Raw genomic sequence first — 22,635 nt, forward strand, 5'->3', positions numbered from 1 at the left:
TAACCTCTTAAGGAGGAAGAGGAGCATTTGAACTGATATTGAAAGTCCCCATTCCCTCATCAGAACCCAGAAGCCCAGCACAAATAGTGAAGGAATGCCCCTCACAAAGCACCCATTCACCCACCCTATCGTGAACCCCCTGTCCCATTTACGATGATGCTTGGGCTCCCATATTTGTATCATCAGCCACCTCAGGACCCATAGTACTTAATGCTGTTGGACCGATGAAAAAGGATAATTGGATAAAATGAGAGTCTGAAGAAGGCAAAGCCCTCTCGACTATTAAATACACTTACATGGAACGCTGCCTCAAGAGAGCAACATTTATCATCAAGGACCTGCACTGTCCAAGCCATGCTGTCTTCTCACTACTAGGAGCTTTAGGTGCTGAACCCTCAAGTTCAGGAACATTCACTACTCTACAGCTCCTGAACCAGTGTGGATAATTTCCTCATCACAACTCTGAGCTGATTCTCCAATCCACACACTCACTTTTTCAAGGACTTTACAATTCACGTTCTCAGTATTCTTTTTTATTTGCACAATTTGTGAAAAATATACTTAAAAGTGCAAAAGAAGACAAATTATGCAAATAAAAAATGCTGAGAGAGTAAGTTGTAGAGTCCTTGAAAGTGAGTTTGTAGGTTGAGGAATCAGTTCAGACTTAAGGTGAATGAAGTTATCTACATCAGTTCAAGAGCCTGTTGTATGCCCAAATTGGGCAGTCTTTCATTGATTCTGTTAAGGTCATTTTTCTACAGATATATTGAGTATGCCCACAAGAAAATTAATCTCAGGGTGGAAAGAAAAATGGAGGGTTATGGGGTAGTGTGGGTTTAGTACCTTTTTTTTAAAAGGATTATATGGGTCGGCACAACATGGAGGGCTGAAGGGCCTGTACTGCGCTGTGGTGTTCTATGGTTGTATATGGTGACATATATGTACTTTGATAATAAATTTACTTTGAATTTTGAACATAATAACTGAGACGTCTTCCTTTACTTCCACAAAGCCTGCAGGAATACAATTCTTGAACGTTGTGTATAGGTTTCATCTCTTTGCCTAAGAAAGGATATGAAAAGAGGATGAAGTTTGCCACATTGATTCTTGGAAAGGCAGGCTGTTACTTAAAGAGATTAAGTAAATCAAACCTGCACTCTTGAGTCTAGAATAATTGTATCTCATTTACAATCCTTAAGGAGCTTGACAGGGTAGATGCAAGAGCTGAGTTTTCCCACTGGGTGGGATGTCTAGAATCCAGGTTCAGAACTCTACGTGCCATTCAGAACAACAGAGTTTATTTTTTCCATCCAGATTGTACTCTAGCTAAAAAATGCAATTAGCATTTATTTGCTGACTATATTAAAGAGAAAAAAAAACAATATATTTTTGGATGTCAAGGGATAACGCCATTACTGCAGGAAAAGAATGTTTCTTTGAATGGTGAAGCAGGTAAGAGAGGTTGTATCCTCTGCAGCAGGTTCTGAATCAGAAGAAGCAATCACAAACAAGAGAAAATCTGCAGATGCTGGAAATCCAAGCAACACACACAAAACGCTGGAAGAACTCTGCAGGCCAGGTAGCATTTATGGAAAAGAATACAGTCAACAACATTTCAGGCTGGGACCCTTTGCAGGACTGGAGAAAAAGAGATGAGGAGTAGATCTAAAAGGTGGGGTGGCGAAGGGAGAGGGGAGGGAGAAACACAATGTGATAGGTGAAACCCGGACAGGAGGGGTGGAGCTGGGAAGTTGATTGGTGAAAGACATACAGGGCTGGAGAAGGGGGAGTCCAATAGGAGAGGGCAGAAGGCCACGGAGGGAAAAAAAGGGGGGCAGGAGCACCGGAGGGAGGGGATGGGCAGGCAAGGAGAATCCCTTTTCCCCCCTTTCACCTTCCCATCAAATATGCATGCCCCACTCCAGATCGGTTCTGTCACCACTTCGCACAGCAATCCCAACACCCTGGAATGCAAGAAACTTCAGAGTAGTGGCTCAGCCCAGCATGTTGCAGGCATAGTCCACTCCATCACTGCAACCACCTCTACAAGGAACTGCCTCAAGAACATGGCATTCATCACCAAGAACCACCACGGTCCAGATAATACTCTCTTCTCACTGTACCATCAAACAGCGAGTACAGAAGCGGAAGTCCAACAAGCCCAGATTCAGGAACAGCCAGTTTCTTCCAACAATCAGGCTCTTGAAGAGATCTACAAAATCCTAATTCTACCTCAGCAATGGAACACTGTAGACCACCTCGTGAACCACTACCACCGACTTGTCTATCTTCTTCCCTACGCCCTGCATTCCACTGACTTTTGTATGAATTTATTTTCTGTGTGTTGTTCGAATCTGCGTACCCGTGCTGCTGCAAACTTTTCACTGTGCCTCTGCACCGACGCGATAATTCCCATCAGGCGGCCTGGCAGGATGTTTGCCATGCGCAGGCGGCAGTCGAAAGTACAGCAAGTGGGGCAATCCACGTCACTCTGGAAATCCTGCCGGACCGTGGATAGTTGCTCCTACAGTTAGCCGTGGGTTGAACAGATTTTAAAGAAGTAAACTTGCGAACTAAGTTGGCAGTGCGAGGTCGGTCGGCCGGCCGGGTCGCCGGGTAACGGGCGCCCGCCATGACTCAGGTCAGCGGCGAGGAGTTCGGTGCGCTGCCCGACGGCGGGCGTGTGCGCCGCTTCCTGCTGCGATCCGACTCGGTGTCGCTCCGCGTTCAGTCGTTCGGCGCCATAGTGACGGGCCTGGAGACCAAGGACCGGCGGGGCCAGACAGCGGACATCATCCTGGGTTTCGACACCCTCGAAGGTGGGCCCCCACCAAAGTCCCCCGACCACTGTTGGCATTACCCTGAGGGTTAGGGCTACCCAGCAACCCTTCATATATGGGCCATGTGCGCACTGCATGGTGTCCCTATTCTCCAGAGTTGTTGACCATTGATGATACACAGTTGCCAAGAGCAAAGTGATGGAGATGCTACCATCTCTAGCACCTCCAGGTTACATGAAATAAAGCACCTTTAGATAATAAGACCTAGTAGCAGAATTAGGATGCCTGGCCCATTGAATCTTTATTCCATCATGACTGGTTTATTTGCCTTCTCAACCTCATTCCTCTGCCGCCTTCCCATAACTGTTGGAGTCCTTATCAATCAAGAACCTATCAACCTCTGCTTTAAATATATCCAATGACTTGGCTGCCACAGCAAACTGTGGTAATGAATTCCACAGATAAAGAAATTCCTCTTCATCTCTACTCTAAAGGGATGTCCTACTCTGAGGCTGTGCCCTCTGGTCCTAGATTCTCTCACTGTAGGAACCATTCTCTTCGCATATAGGTCTTTCAATATTTGATAGGTTTTAATGAGATCTCTCCCCTCCCCCCATTCATCTAAACTCCAGCGAGTATAAACCGAGAGCCATCAAACACTTAGTTAGCCTGTTCATTCCCAGGATCAGAGCCTCTTCTGGACCCTCTCCAGTTCCAGTGCCAGTGCATCTTTTCTTAGATAAGGGACCAAAAACAGCCTAAAGTACTCCCAAGTGTGGTCCCACTAATGCCTTATAAACCATCAGCATTAGATCGACCAACACACACAAAATGCTGGAGGAACTCAACAGGCCAGGCAGCATCTATGGAAAAAAGTACAGTTGACGTTTTGGGCTGAGACCCTTTGGCAGGACTGAAGAAAAAAAAGATGAGTAGATTTAAAAGGTGGGGACGAGGGGAGAGGGAAATACCAGGTGATAGGTGAAACCAGGAGGGAGGGGGTTGATGTAAAGAGCTGGGAAGTTGAATAGTGAAAAAGATACAGGGGTGGAGTAGGGGTAGTCTGATAGAGGACAGAAGACCATGGAAGAAAGAAAAGGGGGGAGAGGCACCAGAGGGAGACAGTAAACTGGCAAGGAGATAAGTGAGAGGGGGGAGGGGCATTACCATAAGTTAAAGAAGTTGATGTTCATGTCAACAGGTTAGAAGTTTCCTAGACGGAATAGAAGGTGTTGTTCCTCCAACCTGAGTATGGCCTCATCATGGCAGTAAAGGAGGCCATGGATTGGCATATGGGAATGGAAGGTGGAATTAAAATATGTGGCTACGGGGAGATGTGACTTCTTCCGGTGGATGGAGCATAGGTGCTTGGCAAGATGGTCTACCAATCTACGTTTGGTCACCAATATACAGGAAGCTACACCGGGAGCACTGGACACAGTAAATGACCCCAACAGTGGTAGTGAGCGAGGAGGTGTAGGGGCAGGTGTGGCACTTGTTCAATTTGCAAGGATAAGTGCCGGGAGGGAGATCAGTAGGGAGGGATGAATGGAGAAGGGAGTTGCATAGGGAGCTATCCCTGAGAAAAGTAGAAAGATGGGGGCCGTACACTTCCCTACGCTGTATTCCATCTGCCACTCCTTGACAATTCTCCTACAATGTCCAAACCCTTCTGCAGATCCTTGCTTCCTCAACACTCCCTCCATCCTCAAACTTGCCCACAAAGACATCAATTCCATTATCTAGTTCATTGACATACAATGTGAAAAGAAAGTAGGGAAAAGTATATAACATGATTTAAGAATCCAAATCCTGAAACTCCCTCTTCCGTTACACTGGTACCTTCAATAGAAGAATTACAATAGTTCAGAGAGTCAGAGCTTTCCCTTCATTAGTGGGGCAAGTGATGGTTGATATGCATGGCCTTGCAAGTGAGCTCAAGAAAAATCTGAATGGCTCCCATTGCTCATTGCTTGGACACAATAACACTTAGTAGAGGGGAGGAAGGGAGGAAAACAGTGTAACTTGTAAAGAACATAAAATTGTTATCGTCAAAAACGACAACTGTTTCATTTGCCTTTGTAGGCTACATCAACAAGCATCCCTACTTTGGGGCAGTGATTGGCCGTGTTGCCAACAGAATTGCAAAAGGGAAATTCAGCATAGATGGGAAGGATTATCAACTGCCCATTAATAATGGGCCTAATAGTATACATGGTGGCCTGAAAGGATTTGACAAGGTAAGCCTCATTTATTACTGTACTGGCTGATAAGAGCTGTTAATGTTATAGGATTGGTTTTGGTGTGCTGACCTCTATCGTGTAGAGATCAAATGCCAGCTTCCTCATAGTCCCTATCTGCACTAGCAAGCTATGTGTTTTCCTGCATAGCTGTTAAGAAGATTAAAGTTAAGCAGTGTAACTGGACAGAACTGGTTCTTGTGCGCAAAAGGAAGAAAGGCATGTAGGAGATGTGGGACAGGAAAACGAAATTCAAGACAACTCATAAATAAAGAGATCAACAATGAAATATGCAACAGATTTGAGAGTGTGGAATCCAGATACTCAAGTTCAAGTTCACTGTCATTCAACCATATATGTGTATGCAGCTAAATAAAACGTCATTCCTCTGGAGGCCAAGCTGCAAAACACAGAACACAATGCAGATAGTCACAAAATCATCATGTATGTAAAAACTAAAGAATGTAGATGCAGTTATCTTAATCTTTCGTTATACAGCAAAATCTGCCTTCTCAAGAATCAATGTGCTCACTATAGTAAGCACAATCTTTCTTTTTGGGTACTTGGGAGATCTCAGTCACGTGAACTTGTGTGGCTGTTAGATGTGAACTGTGCGTAGAGTGAACAATTTTTAAGTAGTGTCAGTTGCTTGTTTTTGTGTTCAAAAACAGTGATTTTTGTCACTGATTTTTTTGTCGATAATGATTTTGTTGGTGAGAAATAAGCAGTAAGACAATTACAAACAATTTTGCTTACTGTGATTTCAAGCATTCAGGCTTGGAGATGCCAGATACGGCCAAGAATGGAAATGAAACTATTTCACTACTTCAACAAGTGAGGACCTACAAAGAACTTGAGGGCATCAACAATCAATTTGAATGTTAACACTGGAAGTGAAGGTGTGGAGGATGCAATCGTCGATAGCATTGTGTGATAGCATTTCCTGCTCTAGGTGTTTCCAGTGATTTTGTCAATTGTGTACATTGGATGAATTTTTCTGCTGATAACTATTAGGAATTATTACACAGTTTTATAGTACTGGTAGTGTTCTAATTTGTTCTGTATTACATTTAAATACATTATTTGATACTCAGTTTGTCTTGTTTTTAATCACAAACGAGAAATCTGCAGACGCTGGAAATCAAAGTAATACACAGAAAATGCTGGAGGAAATCAGCAGGCCAACTATCATCTATGAAAAAGGGTAAAGACAATTCATCAGGATTAATGAAGGGTCTTGGCCGAAAACGTTGATTGTTTACACTTTTCCATAAATTTTTGCCTGGCTTGGTCTCCAGCATTTTGTGTGCAGTACTTGTCTTTTTTATACCATTTTAACTATTTCCATAAAACTTCTGCTAATTGGGGCAATTGCTTAACTGGACCAAAATGTACTGGTCCCGATGTACAGTAGATTTCAGTTAATTTGGTTACATCGGGAAATAGTTAAAAAGGTTTAAAAATGACAAACTACCATTTAACCGAGTAACAAATTATGTATTTGAATGAAATTCAGGACAAATTTGAACACTACCCAAACAACTACCATACTATAGAACTGTGTATTAGTTCCTAATAGTTATCGATAGAAGAAATCATTCAGTGTACACTGGCATGTTCTTTTGATTGATGGTAAATGCCCTGATTAACTGACGGCCCCATTAACCAGAAGAGAGTGAGTGTGTGTGTGTGTCACTCTAAGTATACCACAAAACCTGGCCCCACCACTCTGTGCAAAAACAAACTTGCCCTCATGCATCTCCGCTGAACTTACCTCTGCCTGTTCCAGATTAGAGCATCTGTTGTCTCATGTCAATAAACTGAATTATGCCCGATACTGATATTCCTGACATTTAATTTGCTTACTGTGCTCACTTAGAGCAAAAAACATTTCCTACATCCATCCCGATAAACAATTATCCACCACTACTCTCTGGCATCTCCCATCTAGCCACTGTTGAATCCATTTTATTACTCCAGCATTAATACCTAACGACTGAACCTTCTTAACTAACCTTCCATGTGGAACTTTGTCGGTGACTAGCAGGGTGCCTCAGGGATCTGTTTTGGGCCCAATGTTGTTTGTAATATACATAAATGATCAGGATGATGGGGTGGTAAATTGGATTAGTAAGTATGCCGATGATACTAAGGTAGGAGGTGTTGTGGATAATGAGGTGGATCTTCAAAGCTTGCAGGGAGATTTATGCCAGTTAGAAGAATGGGCTGAACGTTGGCAGATGGAGTTTAATGCTGAGAAGTGTGAGGTTCTACATTTTGGCAGGAATAATCCAAATAGAACATGCAGAGTAAATGGTAGGGCATTGAGGAATGCAGAGGAACAGAGAGAACTAGGAATAACTGTGCATAGTTCCCTGAAAGTGGAGTCTCATGTAGATAAGGTGGTGAAGAGGGCTTTTGGAATGCTGGCCTTTATAAATCAAAGCATTGAGTACAGAAGTTGGGATGTAATGCTAAAGTTGTACAAGGCATTGGTAAGGCCAAATTTGGAATATTGTGTGTAGTTCTGGTCACCGAATTATAGGAAAGATATCAATAAATTAGAGAGAGTGCAGAGACGATTTACTAGGATGTTACCTGGGTTTCAGCAATTAAGTTACAGAGAAAGGTTGAACAAGTTAGGTCTCTATTCATTGGAGCGTAGAAGGTTGAGGGGGGATTTGATCGAGGTATTTAAAATTTTGAGAGGGATAGATAGAGTTGACGTGAACAGGCTGTTTCCATTGAGAGTAGGGGAGGTTCAAACTAGAGGACATGATTTGAGAGTTAGGGGGCAGAAGTTTAAGGGAAACACGAGGGGGTATTTCTTTACTCAAAGAGTGATAGCTGTGTGGAATGAGCTTCCTGTAGAAGTAGTAGAGGCCAGTTCGGTTGTGTCATTTAAGGTAAAATTGGATAGGTATATGGACAGGAAAGGAGTGGAGGGTTATGGGCTGAGTGCGGGTAGGTGGGACTAGGTGAGATTAAGGGTTCGGCACGGACTAGGAGGGCCAAGATGGCCTGTTTCCGTGCTGTGATTATTATATGGTTATATGGTTACATCCACTAGTTTTACTCCCATTAATGTCCTGGATCTCTCCAGGAGTTCAATAACTTGAGCATATATGGGTTTGCATATAAATTAACAGTTGGTTCCCATAAATGAGCACAAGAAGATAGGAGATAACCACAAGACCATAAGATATAGGGGCAGAATTAGGCTATTCAGCCCATTGAGTCTGCTCGGTCATTTCATCATCATGAAACTCCTGCCTACTCCCTGTATCTCTTCATGTTCTGACCAATCAAGAATCTATCAACCTGTGCCTTAAATATACACAAAGACTTGGCCTCCACAGCTGCCTGTGGCAAAGAATTCCACAGATTCACCACTCTCTGGCTAAAGAAATTCCTCTTCATCTCTGTTCTTAAAGGACGTCCCTCTATTCTGATGCTGTGTCCTCTGGTCATGGGACTCTCCCACCATAAGAAACATCTTTCCACATCTCCTCCATCAAAGCCTTCCACCATTTGTTAGGTTTCAATAAGGACACCCCTCAATTTTCTGAATTATAGAGAATAAAGGCCAGAGCCAACAAGCACTTTTTTTTGACAAGCTATTCAATCCTGGAATCATCTTTGTGAACTTCCTTTAAACCCTCTCCAGTTTCAGCACATCCTTTCTAGGATGAGCCCCCAAAACTTCTCACAATACTCCAAGTGAGGCATCACCAGTGCTTTATAAAATTACAACATTACATCTTGCTCTTATATTCTAGTCCCCTTGAAATGAATGCTAATATCGCATTTGCCTTCCTCACCACAGATTCAACTTGCAAATTAACCTTTAGGGAATCCTGCACAAGGACTCCCAAGTCCCTTTGCGCTTCAGTATTTTGTATTTTCTCTCCATTTAGAAAATAGTCAACCCTTTCATTTCTTTTACTGAAGTGCATGACCATACATTTCCCGGCACTGTATTCCATCTGCCATTTCTTGGCTCATTCTCCTAATCTGTATAAGTCCTTCTGTAGCTCTGTATTCCTCAAAACTGCCTGAACCTCCACTTATCTTCATATTGTCAGCAAACTTTGCAACAAACCCATCAATTCCATCATCCAAATCACTGGCATATAATGATGAAATACATTGAGAGTTCAGTCCTGGCTAGAATGCACCCCTACCTCAGCAAGGATCTGGACCCACTGCAATATACCTATCGCCACAAAAGATGGCAGACACCATCTCAATGGCTCTTCACGTAGCTTTGGATCACTAGGACAATACAAACGCCTATGTCAGGATGCTGTTCATTGACCTTAGCTCAGCGTTTAACACCATCATTCCTACAGTCCTGATCAAAAAGCTACAGAACCTGGCCCCTGTCCCTCCCTCTGCAATTGGATCCTCGACTTCATAATCAGAAGACCACAATCTCTGCAGATTGGTGATAGTATCTCCTCGCTGACGATCAACACTGGCATACTTCAAGGGTGAGTGCTTAGCCCACTGCTCCACTCCCTCTATACCTGCATGGCTAAGTGTAGCTCAAATACCATGTATACATTTGTTGGTGATACAACCATTGTTGGTAGAATCTCAGATGGAGATGAGAGGGCGTATAGGAGTGAGATATACCAGCTCTTTGAGTGGGGTTGCAGCAATAACCTTGCAATGTCAGTAAGACAAAGGAGCTGATTGTGGACTTCACAAAGGGTAAGATAAGGAACACGTACCAATCCTCATAGAGTGATCAAAAGTGGAGAGAGTGAGCAAATTCAAGATCTCTGAGGATGTAACCTGGTCCCAACATGTCGATGCAGCTACAAAGAAGGCAAGACTGGCTAAATTTCATTATGAGTTTGAGGAGATTTGGTTTGTCAACTAAAACACTCAAATTTCTATAGAGGTACAATGGAGAACATTCTGACAGGCTGCATCACTCTCTGGTATGGAGTATGGGGGGCAGGAAGCTACCGTACAGGACTGAAAAAAGTCACAGAAATTTGTAAAGTTAATCAGTTCCATCTTGGGTACTAGCCTCCATAGCACAAAAGAGCAAGTTGTGGACAGATGGAACAAACTACCTAGTTGTTTAGTTGAGAGTAGTACCTTAGAGACTTTTAAATCTAAACTCGATGGTTATTTCAACACACTATGTGAATAGGAGTTTTGCAAGCTTTGTTGGGCCGAAAGGCCTGTTCTTGTCAAAAGGTTTTTTAATGTTCTAATGTTCCTCTGTCAGGTCACCCCCCCCCCACCTTTTTTTGCACTGAACTGACCCGCTGCTACCTTTAGTACTCGGGCAGTGAATTTGATTGAAGTTACGTCCTCTCAAAACTCCTGATGTCCAGTTTGGCCACTGGTCAAAGCTCTTTTTCAGCATACTGACCTGCTGCTGCCTTCTGTACTCGGGAAGTGGTTTTAATGGAGGCATGTGGTTTTATAAACTGATTGAGTGGGGACAGAAGTAACATTAGGGGGTTTTGAACAGACTTGTAACTGCACTCTCATAATCCTAACTACCTAACTTTTGGCTTTCTACATACCACATTTCTCCACCTATTGTATCCGGTGCTCTCGGTGCAGCCTCCTCTACATCGGCGAGACCCGACGCAGACTGGGGGACCGCTTCGTCAAGCACCTACACTCCATCTGCCACAACAGACAGGATCTCCCGGTTGCCACTCACTTCAACTCTCCCTCTCATTCCCATTCGGATATGTCCATACATGGCCTCCTCTACTGCCATGATGAGGCCAAACTTCAGTTGGAGGAACAACATCCCATATACCGTCTGGGTAGTCTCCAGCCCCTTGGTATGAACATTGAATTCTTCAACTTCCAGTAATTCCCTCCCTCTCCCTTCCCCATCCCACCTCTACTCTGTCTCCACTTCTAGCTGCCTATCACCTCTCATGACTCTGCCTTCTTCTACTATCCATAGTGCTTTCCCCTTAGATTCCTTCTTCAACTCCTGCCTATCCCCTCCCCCACCCCTTGATCTTTCCTCTGATCGGTTTTCACCCTCCCCCCGCCTTCTTTATAGGGCCCCTGCCTCCTCCTCCTTTAGTCCTGATGAAGGGTCTCGACCCAAAACGTTGACTGCTTCTTTCAACGGATGCTGCCTGACCTGCTGAGTTCATCCAGCTTTTTTGTACGTCTTGATATGTCTACACCTGCTGAGTATCTACATGCATAGCTGAAAAGAAAAACAAACCTGAAGGTAAAGAGTAGAATGGGAAGAATGTAAGTGAAAGCAAGACATTTTCAAAAATCATATGTCTGATTTGGCATCACTGGCTGGGTGAGCATTTATTGTCCATTCCAAATTGTCCTTCAGAAGGTGGTGAGCTGCTGCAGTCCTTAGACTGATCCTTAATGCCCACAGTGCAGTGGGGGTATGGAGTCCCTGGATTTAGCAATGATGCAGAAATGTCATTAACATTTCCAAGTTTTGTTAGTTCATTCCTTGTAAGGGGCTGCTCCCAATGAGAGGGAAGTTTTTTTGGTGTTGGGGAGGGTGGTATGAGCAATATAGGGTGTTGCAGTAATCAGTGAAAAGTCTTGTACTAAAACCTAGCCTTTCACAACTGTGGGACATTCATACATACACTACAACTAATTTGCTTTTTGCCTTTCAAGTGCAAACAAGTTGTATTTCATGTGCTCACATTGGGAAGTATCACAGAAGCACAGTGGTTCCTGGAGCAATTGAGGAGAGCGTCAGGGATCACGGAGAGATTGGCCCCCTCTTAAAGATCAAAGGAGAATGAGAATCTGATAAGTGACATCACATTGTTAGAATTGGGAGTAATGAAAGATACTTTAATGTATTTGGAGACTGCTGGGTGAAGATGAGGATCTCCTAGAATTTTTGGACACAAGGGTTAAAGTAGAAGAGCAGGCACACTGTCCACAGGCTGAGAACATGGTGGGATAAACTTAGTACTTTGGACATAGCCAGGCTACAGACTCACTGCTTCAAGGCCTCTGTTTTGATTATTACTGTCTGCTTTCTGTGTGGAATTTGTACCTTCTCCCCATTTGTGTTCTGCTGGGTGTTCCAGTTTCTTCCCATATCCCAACCATAGGCTGACAGGTTAATTGCGTGCCATAACCTTAACCCATATTGTCAAATAGTCAGAAGGAGTTGTAGGGGATGGGAGAGAAGTTGTAGGAATAAAGGCAAGTAAGGGGAGGAGGAAAATGACAGATAGATTTGGATGTGATGGGCTGAAAAGCTTTCTATATCTTAATAAGTAAAGAGGAAACTTCTGGCATCTTCCTGTCTCCAGTACTCGGGGTAAGTGCGGTGCTAGCATTTACAGAAGACTGTAACTCCCTCCAAACACCACTGCATGTATTTGCAGTTCAGAAAGCATATGGGTGCACATGTAGGGTTACATGACAATAAGAATATAGAAACATTGGTTCGTCTCTATATCGGTGCTTTATGAGAACTTATTTCTAGAATCATTGAAAAATATGCAGTGGTAGCAAGTAATACAAATGTCAGGCCACAGTGTTTGTGGCTTTGAGTCATTCCGAAATGTTACGTTTATAAGTGCAGTTGAACAGTACACCCACCTGCAGTAACTCTGTATTTGCAAGTTTGGGCTGCATTTTGACATCGAAGGAGCGGGGTTACCAGCAAATGTGCAATACCACTTTTTAATGTATCTGAGCAAACTGTATTATAACCCTTAAGTCCAACATTTGAACAAACATTTGGAGTTAGATTTGTAGTGGTGAAACTACGAAGTAGTGGGTAATTCAGCCTAATCGGTCCATAATGAGTGTTACCTCTCAAATAACCAGAAGTGGCCATCTCATATGCTCAGCATGCCCTGATATCTATTTCTTTATTTACATGTTTAAACTTTTATTAAATGTTGGCATGATCTCAAAAGTTGGAGCTGGATCAGATGGGAGTGGAGTTGAGAAAGCATTTTTCCGCAGATGGGTAATAAAAATCTGCATTTGTCCCTCCAAAAGGATATGTTTTCACTGAAGATTTCAGTAATATTGATAGATTTTTATTGACCAGGGGATATTCAACTAAGTGGAAAAACAACACAGGAAAAATAATATGTAATTGGAAATGGCCCATAATGAATTACAATATCCAGGAATGTTTGACAGGGATATTATATATCCCAATGTCGTATTTTCTCTGCTAAGAACATATTAGGACAGAGAATCAAAAGCGTAGTTTTATTTTTAACAAGAAAGGTGGTTTATAGGAAATAGGAGAGGCAGTTAGGGATGGAATTACGGAATTTAGGTTCTAAGCAGGCAAATGTTTGGCTTCTAAGTATCTTACATGTAAATGAGAATCAAGAAGGGAAGAATCTCAAGGGACTTTAATTTGGGAGAGAAGATAGGACAAAGTCATGGAGGAACTTTAAAACAAGGGTACAGTTTGTAAATTTGAGGCAATAAGAAGGCCAATGCAGCTGAGTAAAGTAAAAAAGGCATAGGTGAGGATTTCAGCATCAGTAAATGGAGGTGGTATGGAATAAGGTATTGTTCTGAAAATGGAAAGAGGGTTTCTTTTATGGAAGGGATATGGAGTTGGCAGATATTTTTGGCTTAAATATGACAACAGTGTTTGGTTCACCTTCAGGGAATTGCCAGGCAGAGGGGTGGAGTAGTTGGGTAGAGAACTCAGTTTGGTTTGTGGCAGGGATTAGGACAGTGTATAGTGTATACAGTTGGAGAGTATTTCTGTTTATCCAGTATTGTGCATCATGAAGAAGTGGAGAGAGTGGAGTGGTTGAAGGGAGGTTGTGGTGCAGTAGAGTTGTGTACAGGACTGGAAAAAATGCCTTCACTCTATTCTGCTGAGTTCAGAAACACTAGGGGAGCCCAGGTACTGCAAAGGAGACAGGAGCTGAGGAGAAATTATTGAGAGTAAAGATAAAGGGAGACTTTAAATTGCTAATTGAAAAATAATTTCCGAGATGAAACCAAAATACTGGAGATAGTCTGCAGCACAGGCAGCATCTGGAGAACAACGATCAGATTCCTATATCAGACAACATATCTGATGTTGGGCAGAGGCACTCTAGAATTGTGGTTGAAATGACTGCATAAGAAGTATCTCTCTCCACAGATTATTCCTGCCCAATGAATATTTCCACAATTGCTTTTTTTTCACACAGATGTCAGGACTGTGTACTGAACAAGTATCTGTGCAGGTATGGCCTGTACACAGCAAATCTGTTGAAATCAGTCAACCTTTAACTGCCCTCTAATGGTCTGTCAAGCCACTCAATTCAAAGGAAAATTACAGCAGAGCAATATAATACTGACCTTGCCTGAGTCACCCACATCCTGTGAATGATAAAAATTATCCACCTGTCAGTATTTGCTAACCACATCCTCTGTCAATTCATTAAATCCAGTTTCTCTTGTTAATTGTTTTTATTCTAGTTTCATTATCATCCTTCTCCACAGTAACTTAATATTTCAATGCACGGTCCTGACAGGAATGTTGTTCATCCATTTGCTGTGCTACCTAGCCTGCTGAGTTTCTTTTGCATTAAAATCAACTCATTTCCCAGCAGTATATGCTGCTAGTTAAGCATGTAAGGCCACGCATCAAGAAAATTCTCCTGAACACGTTTTAGAAAATGCCACAGAATAAATACAGAATACTTGGAATCTGAAATAAAAGTAATTGTGGAAATATTTATCAGGACAGGAATAATCTGTGGAGAGAGATTCTTCTTTTGCAGTCATTTCAACCACAATTCTAGCGTGCCTCTGCCCAACATCAGATATGTTATCTGATGCAGGAATCTCCAGTATCTTGTTATCATCTATGGAATAATTTTTCAATTAATAAGAGAGTTCAGAGGAGAATGGCTAGACTAGTTCAAGCTGACAGTAAGGCAACTGTAACTCAAATAAACACGTGTTACAACAGTAGTATGCAGAAGAGCTTCTCTGAACACACAACATATCAAACCTTGTAGTGGATAGACTACAGCAGCAGAAAACCATGAACATACATTCTGTGGTCACTTTATTAGGTACCTAATAAAGTCACTGTTAAGTGTATAATTTTGCAGTTCTCCAGCGCCATTTTGAAGAGGATGGTGCTTCTTTGCCCACAGAACTGCTGTTCACTGGATGAGCTCTGTTTTTCACACCATTCTCTGTAGACTTTTGAGATTGTTGTGCGTGAAAATGTTACTCCATTTGACTTGACCGTGGTAGTAGCAGCAAAAAAGACAACAGTATTGTATATGGCTTTTGTTTTAGATTACTGTGAGCACATAATGGTCACTGTCACACGAGATTCTGCAGATGCTGGAAATACAGAGCAACACAAAAAAGTGCTTCAGGAGCTCAGCAGGTCAGGCAGCGTTTATGGAGGGAAGTGAAAAGTCGACTCTTCGAGCCAAGACCTTTCATCAAGACTGATGACTTGATTTTGTCAGAACCAGTCAACGCTGGTAAAAAAAAGTCAGGCAAGAGTAACGAATTAAGGAGTTTACAAAAGAAAACAACGCACAGAATCTTGTAAATGTCTTATGATATCCAAGATCTGGACAGATATAAAAAAAACAATCTGACCTTTTGGTGCAACTCTGAGGAACTCAGCAGGCCAGTTAGCATCTATGGAGGGAAATAAACAGTCTCACCTGAAACACTCTCGCCTGTCCTGAGATTCTCGAGTATTTTGTGTGTTGCACTGGATTTCCAGCATCTGGCATGTGTTTATGACATTTTAGTCATTAAACAGATATTGCAACCCTAGAAAGTGCACAATTAGAAGTAAGTTTCCATTAAAAGCATATGCTATTAGAATAGAAGATCTGACAAACCTCTATTGTGTGCACCACAGGTGCTTCAGATTGCATGGAGAGCCTGCTACAAATTGATTTTGCACATTGACACTAGCTGTTGCTCAGTAGATTTATGCCAGATATCACATCTTTTACCACACACAAAAACAGCATTGCACTGGAAATACAAGATGTTGTAGATAACATACCCATGTGCCTTCCGCCTCGTTGCAAACAGGATTTGCATATGTAGGCAGATTTAATTTACAAAGCTGTGTTACATTGCTTTGCAAAAAGATAGATTGCAGTGCCAAAAAACAAATCTTCCATTCGGCGTGTAGCTGCTTCCACAGTATGAAGGGACCCTGGAATGTGTAATAGCCAATGAAATGGTTTAGAGCAGTAGTAATGGATTAATGTCAAGATCACAGTAGCTAATTTGTACTTAAAAACTCCCTCAAGGAAGGCTAAGATAACACACAGAAAATGCTGGAAGAACTCAGCAATCAGGCAGCATCTATAGAGAGAAATAAAGAGTCCTGATGAACGATTTCAGCCTGAAATGTCAACTCTTTATTCCTCTCCTTAAATGCTGTCTGACCTGCTGCGTTCCTCCAGCAGTTTGTGTGTGTTACTCTATATTTTCAGCAGCTCCAGAATCTCCTGCATTAAAAATGAGATAATAGTCATTTCTGGTGTTTTGTGATGTCAGTTGAGGAATGACTATCGGCAAACCTACTGTGGAAGCTGTCATGCAACAACAGAAATTTTCATTGCCCGTGCACAAGGAAGCTATTTGGTCTGTCGTATTATGCCAGCCAAAAGTGAACATCAGGCTAATCCCATCTCTTAGCCTTTGGTCCTTAGTCCCATAATTTATGACTCTTCAGGTCTACCTGTAGCTGCTTTAAAGATGTGGTGAGGGTCTGCCTGCATCACCTTTGTTTCGTGGAATCAGAAACAACATGTGTTGTGAAATTTGTTAACTTTGCAGCAGCAGTACAATATAGTACAATATATTGTACAATCTATAGCAGTACAAGTATAGAAAAAAAACCTGAAATACAGTATGTGTGTGTGGGTTGAAAAATTAAATCAGTAGTGCAAAAGAAAAAGTAGTAAGTTCTAGTACCCCAGTCCCTGTTGAGCATAATAATTTTCATCAGCATTATTATAATCCTATCACTAATTAATTTAAATCAGTGCTGCCTAATTATTGTTCCATCAGCTAAAGGAACTAAGCCCTTTCTGATTACACTGCGTGGGCCCTCATACTTCTATGCCATTAAATATCCTCCGCATCTCTTTTGTGCCAATGGAAACAAGCCCAGCTTAGATAATCTCTCTATAAGTAATTCTCCTGCCCAGATAACTTCCACGTAAGTGTTCTCTGCACTCTCTTTAATGCAATCATATCCTTCCTAGAGCAAACACGAGGAAATCTGCAGATGCTGGAAATTCAAACAACAGCACACACAAAATGCTGGCGGAACACAGCAGGCCAGGCAGCATCTATAGGGAGAAGCGCTGTCGATGTTTCAGGTGAAGGGTCTCAGCCCGAAACATCAACAGTGCTTCTCCTTATAGATGCTGCCTGGCCTGCTGTGTTCCACCAGCCTTTTGTGTGTGTTGATATCCTTCCTAGCATGGTGACCAGAATGTGTACAGGATTTTAGCTGCTGCTGAACTATATTTTTCTCTTGTTGTAGCATGACTGACATGCTCTTGTATACTTTGTCTTGATCAACAAAAGAAAAGATCCCTATGTTTTTATGACCGATGTTTCTGATCTACTACTTTGAAGGATTGAGGACATGATACCTCAAGATCTCTCAGTTCTTTTGCACTTATTGGTACCTGACCATTTACCTTTGCCTTATTTGCCTTGCATTACTACACATTTTTCCATACTGAATTCTGCTTGCCACTTTCATTCTCAGTCAGTTCATTGATAGTTTTGTTTGTATCTTCAAGACACTACAAAGTTTCCTACCATTAATAAGCTTCATAATTACAATTCCTATATTTAAATCTGGATCATTTATATGTATCACAAAGAGCAAAGGGCCTTATACAACTCTAATACATGCAGCCCTCCTTTTACTAAAATTCTCAACAACCTTTGCTTTCTCATAATCGGCAGATTTTTAAGTCACCTTCCACATTTCTTCAAATACGATTTGCTTCCTTGGTTGATCTGCTGTGTATGACTTTCTCAAGTACCTCACTGAACTCCATGAAGTCTACATCAAATGTTGTAACTTTATTCATACTCATTGTTAACCTCAAAAATTCATTAACATCACCAGGCGTGATCACTATGCTGACAGTCCTGTCTCTGTCTTACTGCTGATGTATGCACTCCTCAGAATTTTTCTTAGCAATTTTCCTATGACTGATGTCAGACCTGTTGTTGTTCAGTCCATTCCCTTTCTCCCTTTTTAAACAAAGGTGCTGTGTCAGTAACATTACATCTATAGTCAAACAGCACTGGATAATTAAAGACAGAACCTGGCCTATTTCCTCCCTTCTTTCATTAGTCTCGGATGCATTTTATCCTGGCTTCACAACTAATTCACTTTTAAACTTGCTGAGCACACTAATAAATCTATTCTCTGTCTATCATTTCCAAATCATTACAGTCCTCAATGATATTAATGGCTTAATCATCCCTTTTCTGTAAAGACAGATGCAAAGTATTCATTCAGAATTATATGCATGTCTTCAACTCCATAACCAAGCTGCTGTCTTGGTCCTGCCTTTATTAACTTTCTTTTCCTCCACCTTTTGCTATAATCTCTGGTTGAGTCACATTTAAGTGCACCATTACTGTGTCTGTAATTTCCTTTATAATTTCACTCCTGTACCTGCTACACCTCTACAGGCTCCTGCTAGACAAGCATTGTGGAGTGATGTTCTAACAGACTTTCCATGTTAAACTGTGTCTATCCCAAAGATCTCAATTTAGCAATTGGATGTTTCCTTGCACCTCACAGGAGACCTGGTCACAGCAGGACTAAAAGTGTTTGACATTCAGTCTGCCAGTTATCCGTCCTGGAATCCAAGCTTTCTCAATGCTGTGGAAGGACTAAACCTCAAACCTACCAAAGAACTAGACCTCTCTATAAGTGGCTTGGTGGGGAGTCACTGCAACATGCAAGAGGAGTTAGAGTAGTTCACATTGATAATCCAGCTAAGGGTTAACAAATGCTGTGGCAGAGGCTGTTCTAATGCAATGGCTGTCCAGAGGCAAATGAAGAATCTCTCTTCAGCAGACTTGATAATTTTCCAAAGCTCTCACACAAAGAACCATGGATGCTACTAGAGCTTGAAAATCTGTTGTTAGAACTGCAAAAAATGAGTGTTACCTACTAGGACTGAGTTTCTTGGAACCAGCAAGAGGAATAAATCCGAAAGTGGAGAAATTGCTCATCTTATGAATTATCCACTGTTAAAGAACAGTGGATAATTGAAGGGTTCAAGTATAAAACAAAGCATTTTGCCCCCTATCCGTCATTTTCATCCTTTGTGCAATTTGTCTGCCACATGGAGAAATGCGAAATGCCCTAGTTTTGTGCTCTCCACTTCCAGCAACACCTCATTCAAAGAGAGGTCTCCAGCAAATGAATGGAAAACCAAAACCCCTATCAAAGTTAACGGAACTGAAGTAGAAAACTCTATCATGAACCCTGATAGACAATGCCCAGTCCATAAGAAACTTCAGACAATGCCCAGTCCATAAGAAACTTTATCCCTTAAGGAAATGCAGAGTATTCAGAGAAATACTGCTTGTAGACCAAAGATGGTTTCTAACGGAGCACTAAATATGTTTTAAGTGTTGTGCTCAAACAGCACACCAAGCAACAAACTGTAAAGCTCTCACATACTTAACTGAGTGCAACAGTGACCAACACATAACAACTGTTCTTTCAGGCCAACACTTTGGGCTACAACTGGTTCCCGCACACCTATAGTGGAGCACAGTGGTGAGCCAGTTGAGCATCCATCAAATGTAGCTACTCCCTCATGTACTGTGGTATGCAGGAGAGGCTTCCAAGGCAAATCATACTCTAAATGTTTCTAGCCAACATCTACCCAAAGGGAAATCCTGAGCAAAAAATAAAAGCATATGTGAGATTGGATGATCAGAGCATTGTGTTTTTGGCAAAATTAACATTATATGACATATTCAGTATTCACCAAGTTCTGTTTCCCCATACATTTAAATACATATTCTGGAAGATCAGAAGTGCCAAAAGAAAAGCCAATGGATTTGTCATAGAGTTAATAAGTGGGGAGGTCTACTTACCCTTAGCAACCCTCATTGAGTGCAACCGTATTCCCAGCAACACGAATGAAATTTTAACTCCTGAAGCTGCACATAGTCATTCACATCTTATGCCCAACAGCTGGGCCTGGGCTGGGTCATCATGGGTGAGGTCTGCCTTCGTGCTGCTCATCAGCCCACTGTCAGCATATTTAAGCCTGGAGAAAGGGTCCCCAAGTAATTTCAGACATGTGAGAGTAGAATCTGTTTGAAAGAAAAGATTGTTAGTAAGTAGTCTAAGTGCACAACATATTTACCTCTGAATAACCAGATTTAGGCAAGCTGGTCATCTGTCACTTATAAGCTGGCATCTTCCATTGAAGATGAGGTCTTCCTTCGAATCATAAAGAAAAAGAGTTTAGCAAAAGCAAGTCAAACTGTTGGGTAGCTCACCTTCCTTTTTGCTCGCTATGACAATTCCTACTAAATAACAGGGGACAGGTCCTTAGTTGACTCACGTCCCTCAGTTGCACATTGAGAAGGAATCCAGAAATGAAAGATCATTACATGGAGAGTCTCTTCAGGAACAGTTATGCTGAGTTAACTCCTCCACCAGATCCCAACAAAGAAAACTGGTATTCGCCCAATATTCAAACACGAGGAAATCTGCAGATGCTGGAAAACCAAGCAACACACACAAAATGCTGGTGGAATGCAGCAGGTCAGGCAGCATCTTCAGGACTAACTTTCAAATCTTTTACTATCTTTTCTTTCAGTTAGTCCTGACGCAGGGTCTTGGCCCGAAATGTCGACAGTGCTTCTCCCTATAGATGCTGCCTGGCCTGCTGTGTTCCACCAGTATTTTGTGTGTGTTATTCGCCCAATGTTGGTGTTTACCAACCCCAGAAATCTGCTCAAAAACAAATTGCCCTTGATTCAAGTGCACAGTTCAAAAGCCTATCACTGAACAATGTGCTCTTGCATGGTTTAGATCTCAGTAATTCTGTTCGGGGTCTTCATGCGCTTCAAAACTGAGTCCATTGCAGTGATAACAGACATGGAACAAATGTTCCACGGCTTCCTTAGGAGAGATGATCATTGAGACATATTCCTGTAGTTCCGTGATCACCAACTGGACAATGAGATTCTGGAGTACTGCTACTCCAATCAGCATCCAGGGATGCAGGTTGAGCTCAGATAGAAGGGATGTCCCACTCCCTAAAGAGAAACATGATTAGTGACGGCAATGGTGTTCTTCCCTTCAGGATCTTAAAGGGTTAAAGATTCCAAGAACCTACACAGCAATTCCACAGCCTAAAAGAAAGAAGTCTGTATTTTCTGTGATACATAAACAAAAGCTATTGCTGGTGTTGCATACCTGAAGGTTACAAATGTATTGGATATAATGAAATTGGATTAATTGTGGGCAAAGGCAGAGCTTGCTCATAAGCAAGATCTCACCATACCAAAACTTGAACTCATTACTGCTATACTAGCAGTTGAGATGGTAGAGATAATAACAGAAGAGCTGGACAATGAACTAAATGGTACAAAGTTCTTTAGCGACAGCAAGGTTGTGTTCAGTTATGTATTTAAGGAGATTCTATATTTCACGTGCACCTTCTATGTTAGCCTTTTGTCCATCCACCCACCTAGAAACTTTACCACTGACTCTGTTTAAGAGATTTACCCCTATAACTTAAGATCAATTGTGGATGTAATGTTCTTTTTAGAAAAACAAATAACTTGAGTCTTTGCACCCCACCAACATCCCCATTCTCTACTTCATTAAAAGCTGCCTGCATTTTCCGAACTATATAATTTAAATTCCTGCCTCTCTTCCACACTGCACTATCATCAGCATATAAGGATTTGGAAATGTCTGAGCCAACATTTAAGAAAATATAATTAATCATAATATTAAAAAGGAATGAACTACTCACACTCCCCTGTGGAGTCCCATTCTCTATCTCATACTCCTTAGACAATGTTGTTCCCATTGTATCTTCCTGTCACATAAAAAATCTTGAATCCATTTGGACGTTATACCACCTATTCCCTTCTTTTCCAGTTTAAGCAGCAACATCTGTGTCTATAACATATCATAAGCTTTCTCTACATCAAAGAAAATTGCTACCACTGATTCTTTATTAGCCTTACAAATACCAGATTCCAATCTAATTGAACCACTTGACTATGTCTCAGTGCTTTTATGCATTGAGTTGCTGCCATATGATTGGCTGATAAGATATTTGCATTAACAAGCAGGTATACAGGTGTACCTAATACAGTGGTCACTGAAAGCATATTTATCCCTTGTGTATTATTCCTAATCCAGGTTTGGAAAAGAAAAAAACTATAGATGCTGAAAATCTGTGGAACGAAAAAACAAAAGTTGTTTGAAACGCTCGGCAATTTGAGTAGCATCTGTGGAGAGAAAGAAAAGGAGGTTAATATTTCAGATCAATAACAAGCTCTAACGAAAAGTTATTGATCTTTAGATATTTGTGATTTTAGTTATTAACATTTACCTGGTTTCCCTCTCCACA

General features: G+C 41.7%; 1 protein-coding gene across 1 annotated transcript in view; it reads left to right on the top strand.

Moving 5' to 3' along the window:
• The first annotated feature begins 2,464 nt into the window (after positions 1 to 2,464).
• Positions 2,465 to 22,635, top strand: part of galm (galactose mutarotase) — a 51,176-nt gene continuing 31,005 nt past the window's right edge. Inside the window, exons 1-2 of the mRNA XM_059986408.1 lie at positions 2,465 to 2,819; positions 4,866 to 5,020. Coding sequence (XP_059842391.1) covers positions 2,633 to 2,819; positions 4,866 to 5,020 — 342 coding nt within the window. The 5' untranslated portion in view covers positions 2,465 to 2,632. The remainder of the gene's footprint in view (positions 2,820 to 4,865; positions 5,021 to 22,635) is intronic.

This window comes from Hypanus sabinus, chromosome 12 (assembly GCF_030144855.1).
Source record: "Hypanus sabinus isolate sHypSab1 chromosome 12, sHypSab1.hap1, whole genome shotgun sequence".
Taxonomy (NCBI): domain Eukaryota; kingdom Metazoa; phylum Chordata; class Chondrichthyes; order Myliobatiformes; family Dasyatidae; genus Hypanus; species Hypanus sabinus.